At 39.7% G+C, this 6,755-nt stretch overlaps 1 protein-coding gene across 1 annotated transcript; it reads left to right on the top strand.

The window, feature by feature from the left end:
- Positions 1–219: 219 nt before the first annotated feature.
- LOC105930693 (radial spoke head 3) lies at positions 220–5,329 on the top strand. The gene is made up of 8 exons (XM_021319726.2): positions 220–406; positions 3,318–3,399; positions 3,469–3,613; positions 3,694–3,839; positions 3,944–4,147; positions 4,492–4,654; positions 4,764–4,850; positions 5,192–5,329. Exons 2-8 carry the CDS (start codon positions 3,343–3,345, stop codon positions 5,269–5,271), a joined length of 882 nt encoding a protein of 293 aa, XP_021175401.2. The 5' UTR covers positions 220–406; positions 3,318–3,342; the 3' UTR covers positions 5,272–5,329.
- The last annotated feature ends 1,426 nt before the right edge of the window (positions 5,330–6,755 follow it).

The raw sequence follows: 6,755 nt of genomic DNA, 5'->3' as shown, positions 1-6,755 counted from the left end.
ATAACAGTAATATCAGAGTTAGTTGAAACCAATGAACATGACATTGGTTGCACTTCAAATAGTAACATTTTTTTTGTTCTGTCCCAATCAAATAAACCTATTAATAATAATTTAAAAAAAAAGAGTTCGCTTCAAAGTGGAAGTGACGTAACGTCCGCTTTGTTTTACTTCCTGGAGACGGTTGCTACAACCGTTGCGCACTTGTCAGCTTCTAAACGGGCGCCTTACTCACCGATATTCAGCGCTATTTTGAGCTGCAGCCCAGTAAAGGAAGTGTGGGGACGCTTTCTGAACCATGGCTCTCCCTTCTTACAGCCACAGAGACCCAAACGGAATGTACACTTTCTCAAGTCGGCCAAGACCCGTTGAGACCCGCTCCAAATACAGAGAACCTGGCGCCCGAACAGTACGTTTCTCTTTGAACTGCTTTAGCTCAAAGGATCAAGCTGTAAACGTGTTGCTATCATTGCGTTAAATGTTAATAAGCTTGCAGTGAGATGTACATTTAAACCACTTTAGCACACCTGTGTAATAAAGAGGTTCCCAACGGTGGGGTCGGGTGCTCCCTGCGGGCCACAAAACACCAAAAACAGGGTCCAGAGATGATTTCAGAATTTAAAATGTGTTTAAAAATGTGACCACAGCATACATACGTTTTCTGTAGTTTTATAAATGAGTCAAAAATAGCTAAAAAGTAATAAACATTTCCTTAGTCTGTTTTTGATGTTTTCAAACTATTGTTTTATTACTTTAAGTAAAAACAATGAATAGAGCTGGAATCTCTATTAAGTGTGGGACAAAGCTAAGGTATGAAACGTGCATATTTTACAGTAGATTACCGTAGAAATTAAATAGCATGTTTAGTATTTTTTTCAGCACAAAACAGGATTTTTTTTTTTAGTCTGTCAGATTTTTGTTGATTTTCTTTTTTCAATTCAATTCAATTCAATTTTATTTATATATCGCCAATTCATGAAACATGTCATCTCAAGGCACTTTACAAGGTCAAATTCAATCATATTTTACAGATTGGGTCAGATTATATAGTTGGTCAAAGGTTTCCTATATAAGGGAACCCAGTTGATTGCATCAAAGTCCCGACAAGCAACATTCACTCCTGGAGAAGAGGTAGAGCCACAGGGAGAGTCGTCTGCATTGTCCTTGGCTTTGCTGCAATCACTCATACTGAGCAAGCATGAAGCGACAGTGGAAAGAAAAACTCCCCCTTAACGGGAAGGAAAACCTCCAGCAGAACTGGGCTCAGCATGAACGGTCACCTGCCTCCACTTTTAAGCATTTCAATAAGAAATAATCGCTTTACCTTTAATTTCTCCTGCCTAGTAATAAAATGCCCTTATCTCAATGCAAATCCCTTAAAATGTAAGGACGTTTCAAACTTCAGTTGCTAACTTCATTTAAATACATGAAAAAAAACTATCATTACTACAGTGCTGCGTTAAAAAAAAGACCTGTCTTGTCACCCAATGCCGCAGCCACCTTGACCAACCCTTTGTGATAACTGTGCAGAGGATCCTACATTGTTGTGGACAGAACATTGTTGCAGAATTGTTTTATTTCAGCCTCAAGCTTCAATTACCTGTTTAAGATCAAGCAAGAAGTGAACTTTGCTGGTGTGCTTTGGCTCACCCCCCCTGCTGCATAGGCCAAGTAAACTGCAGTTTAAGGTCACAGGCTGGTGAACAGACGTTCTCCTTCAGCATTTTCTGCAAGAGAACAGTATCCAAGGTTCCCTCAAATATATCAAGGCGTCCAGATCTGTAGGAGGCAAAGCAGCACGACAAAGTTACTTTAGTTCCGCCACGTTTTACTTTCATTTACTGGTATTCTTTATCTGAAATGCTGTGTTAAACCGGGGATACTACATCATTATTTTGTCCAAATTGTTTTAAATTGCTAAGGATGGAGTTGAAAAGTATGCACTGATAATCGGCCCAACTTGCAAATGCTTGTTGCCGACAGCCAATGAAAATGAGAGGCTGGGACACAGCAACAGTTGTGACCCAATGAAAAAAAAAAAAAAAAAAAAAACTTTGTTTGTAACTATTTAACATAAAAGGCCACTGGGCATAATACAAGCTATCAACTAACTAATTACTACCATGTAGTGATAAGAAAACAAACAAACAAACAAGAGATATAATCTGATATTTCAGACTAAAGTTCAGTAAATAATGAAGGCGTTAATAAACCACACATAATCATTAATACATTGAACATCAAAGTAACGGGACCCAATTAAACAAACTGATATTTCTGAAAGAAATATTTTCCACAAAGGATAAACTTTCTTTTATACTTTCCTAATATTTATTTACACTATCCAGTCAAAAAATTGCATTGTTGTGTGTTAGGATATACAATTTTTTTTAGGTTACATGCCACCTTGACAGTCATTACAAAACCTTACAAATGCACAACCCCAAATACGTGTACCAGATTCTCAAGCTGACAAAGAAAACGGTTGACACCATCCAAAAAAATGAATAAATAAAATGTTTTTATAGGTAAACAACATATTTTAAATTGCGGCTCAATCATGTTATGGGGGAAGTGTAATATAAACCGCACGAATTTTGAAAATATCTTCTATTAGCGCCACCTGCTGGTTGGTTAGGATGTTTGTTCCTTCAGACTGTCGCCTTCAAGAGAGTTTCCATAAAGAACTGATGCTCAGCTGGTGTAGGTTGGTCTGAAAAACCTTCTGTTAGATCAGCAGTGGCTTTAACCTTGGAGGCCATTTTTGTCTAGGCTCTTTCAGATTGTTGATTCATTTACAGAGCTGAACTGAAGCAAGTGAGGCTTGCTTCACAATAGATATCTCTCTGGGTCCTTTTAAGTCCTCCTGCATGACTCTTTGATGGTAAACCGGCCACTCCTGCAAAGGTTCATTACTCTTCCGTGTTTTCTCCGTTTCTGGATGAGGACTCTCACTGAGGTTCTCCCGTATCCCAAAGCTTAAGAAAAGGGCTTTGGAACAGTTTCCAGACCGATAGATGTCCTTGAATTTATTCAGCCTGCTTCGTGTTGTCAGGCAGGTTCCGTCAGACGGTAATCCGACCTGGCTGTGAAAATTGAACTCTTGTGAAATCATCAAATAAGAACTACATTTAAATGTGACGAAAATCAAAAACGAACAAAAAAATTGATTAAAAAACACAACATTTTCACAGTCGACAAACAAAAAGCACTTCAAAACCTCCATCAGTTCAATATGACGTTAAATGAATCAGTTTTTCTCCTTGTGAGACTAATTTACAACAGTAAACCGCTAATCGCATCCTTTTGCTGCAACATAGGACCCAACGGCAGTATGGAAACATTATGTATGACCGTCGAGTTGTCAGAGGAAATTCCCTCGGCCAGCAGCCAAACCCAAGAGTACGTATGAAACATCTGTTGCCCTCTGTTTCTACACTGTTGTGATGATCTCGCATCTCCCATTGTCAGCAGACCGAACAATCAGACCCTGCTGCGGTCCAGCGGCAGCAGGCGTTAAAAAGGAGAGCTATTGCGCGGAGACAGGCCAGGGAGCAGCTAAGAACCAAGACTCCCGACGCTCTGCAGGGTAGACAACATGTCGACGTGCAAACGGGTGAATGCTTTTCTCATCAAGTTGTTTTACTGTGTGCTTTTTGAGCCCCGAGATTAAAATACTATTCCCTTTATTTCCAGAGCTTTACCTCGAAGAACTGAGCAACATCATTCAAACTACGGACATTGAATGTCAGACCGACGACTTCATGGACAGACCAGCGACTCCGCTCTTCATTCCCGCCAAGTCTGGGGTGGATGCTGAAACCCAGATAGAGGAGGGAGAAGTGAGTACTTTGAGTGAAAATCCAGTAAAAATAGCCTTTGCATACTGATAGACAGTAACTAGAGGGTAAAAGAAATGAAGCCTGAACAGAAGTCTCCTCTGCAGCTGTTTGACTTCGACCTGGAGGTGCAGCCTGTCTTGGAGGTCCTGGTGGGGAAGACGATTGAACAGTCCCTGCTGGAGGTGATGGAGGAGGAGGAGCTGGCCTGCCTGAGGACCCAGCAGAGGGTCTTCCAGGAGCTCCGAAACAACGAGCTGGCAGAGGTCCAGCGTCTGCAGGAGCAGGAGAGACGCCGCCGAGAGGAGAAAGTAAGAGAACAAGGAGCGGGGATTATTTTAAGCACTCAACACTCTCAACCTAATTTTTTATTTTATTTAATGCTATATTTGAATTCTCACAGTAGCATGGACAGCAGTTTGGAGAACTTGTGCAATCAGCAATTGCACAATAAATATTAATATATCTTTTATGGTCTGTGGTTCTGGTTTGGTGTATTTGCTGAGGTTGTCAAGGACACTGTCATCAAATCTAATCTGATCGACACTTTTCTTAGAAATCGTTTTCTCTACATGGCCTTCTTTGCCTGTATTTGAACTATCACACTGAGAAAAAAACAACTTAGAGGTAGAACAATGTTTGCTTTTGCTTCCAGGAGCGTAGAGTTGCCCAACAGAAGGAGGTGCTGATGAAAGAGCGGGAGACGGCGGAGAAGATCGCCGCCCGGGTGTTCAGCCAGCAGTACCTGGCTGGGCTCCTCCCTTCAGTCTTCACCTCTCTGAGAAACCACGGCTACTTTTATGACTACGTGGAGAAAGGTGAGCCTCCTCAGCCTTCACCGTTCTACCGCAAGAGGGCGTCGCTGCTTTACTCTAATCACACTTTCGTTACTCTGTTTTCTTAAAATTTCGGCTTATAATTTCGCAGATATTGAGGTAAATTTTCTCCCGTGGCTCATGGCTGAGGTCAACAACCAACTACAGAAGAGATACACTGCAAGAGAGCTGCTGGACAGTAAGCTACTCAGATTCTTCTACATGTTTTCAACCTTTAATTTGTCACAGCTTTATTTATTTCTCCCGATTTGTTATCCTGAAAAACAGGAATACAAAACGATCTGAGATTGCAAAGTTTATTCTACTCTTTTATTTAGTGTCTGTTATCATTTTTGCAAAGGCCTCAGAAGTTAGTTAACAAGCATTAGGGAGCAAAATTATACCCTTTTAGTTACTGCCATCTACTGGTAGTTGCTTAATATTACACAGATCGCCTGTGCTGCCGGTGGAAAAGTGTTATGGAAAATGTAGCTGAGCAAAATGCGTCTTAAAGATGGTCCTCTTATGTGTCTGTTTCAGCCATCATCTATGAGGTCACTCAGAAAAGGCTGGAGGAGTTCAGACGTCTGGAGACCGATCAACAGAGCTCTGATCCATGAAAAGACCTGCGGAGCAGCAACTGTTCCCATTACAAATAAACACGTTTTTATTAACCCAGCTCCCAATGACCAGTGTTCATATTTCCTCATCATTCAATGCGCTGTCAAATAAAAAGCATTAAATGCAGTTTACACAAACATTGTCTGAAGAATTTTTATACACGTTGGTTGTTATTAGCTTTCGTTTAGAAAATCCCTTTAGGTGTAAATGTAGCTTTGAATAGCTTTTAAATTTGGGGCCACATTTTTATCAGAGTCCTCTTCTTTATTTGTTTTTCTTGCTCCAGGATTTTTCAAAAATGATCTATTCATATGTTCATAAAAAGTTAAAGAGAGTTATTTAAGAGTTAGCCAAATTTCTCCAGTTATCTAATCAGAAGGCGGGGTCTGCCTGCAATTACGGTAATGTGCTAAGTGCACCTATATAAGCTGTAAGAGAGGGAGAAAGAAGTCAGTCTTTCTTTTTTTTTAGCAGTGATCTTGGAATTTGCAAGATCACTGCTAAACATTTAACCTGAAATGACTTAGAACAAAGCTTAAAGAATCATATTGTAAAGTTTTCTAAAACATTGCTATACTAGAAGATATATCGCCTTGTCTTATGCCATTTTTTCAAATTGTGTGACACCAATGATTGTTTCTCTCAGGTATGTAATATAATTGTTATAACCTTTATCATTAGGAATTGTTGACATTTTAAAATGCTCTCTGGCGGTGGCTGCCTCCTATTCAAGGCATCTCACTATTATCTATTAATGTATTGGTTTTAAAGAGTCGTGGATGACATTGGCTCAAGATAAGCGTGTTTTTTTAAACTGTTTTGTCTATATTGGTGGTCTCCAAACTTTTTAACAATGTGTGTAAAACTTTCAAACTTAAAGGGTTTGTGGTGGGCCACAAAAACGTGACTTTTATTTCGGGAAAAGACCAAAAATAAAGCTGTTTGTTTTCACCTGGCAAGTAAAGTGACAGTAAACTAAATCTACCACATATCTAAAATAAACATAACATTGGGATGGGTAAATCAGTATGGAGTGGAAGCATAAAAGGAATCTGGCATGCTTTTCCTGTCTAAAAATGACAAAAATAAACCATGGCCAAACAATTCCCATAAATTTTGGGTTTGATGGTTTTCTATTAGCTTTCAGCAGATGTGTTACGCTGTGTTATTCTCAGCAACAAGAACACTGACTCCTCGTTCAAAAACTCTCAATTAATAAAATAGAAATAGTTGCATCTCACACTTTTCCTTTTAAGCAAGTTTTTATTTGCCTCTGTTCTAAAAGGTCTTGCATCGAAGAAAAGTTTACCCAAAATGTATCAAATTTGTGACATTCTTGAAGTTTGGTCCAGGGGCCACTCGAATTGGCACAAATGGCCCCGGCATTGGCACTTTGAACACCCCTTGGCTAATTTAAGCGGATCTTTAAAGGAGTAGTTAGTGAAAACTGTTAAAAGGATTTGAAAGGTAAAATCTGGGTGTT

The sequence above is a fragment of the Fundulus heteroclitus genome, chromosome 15 (genome assembly GCF_011125445.2).
Source record: "Fundulus heteroclitus isolate FHET01 chromosome 15, MU-UCD_Fhet_4.1, whole genome shotgun sequence".
In the NCBI taxonomy this organism is placed as follows: Eukaryota; Metazoa; Chordata; class Actinopteri; order Cyprinodontiformes; family Fundulidae; genus Fundulus; species Fundulus heteroclitus.
The sequence above is the reverse complement of the archived record's forward strand: the minus strand, read 5'-3'. Positions and strand labels throughout refer to the sequence as shown.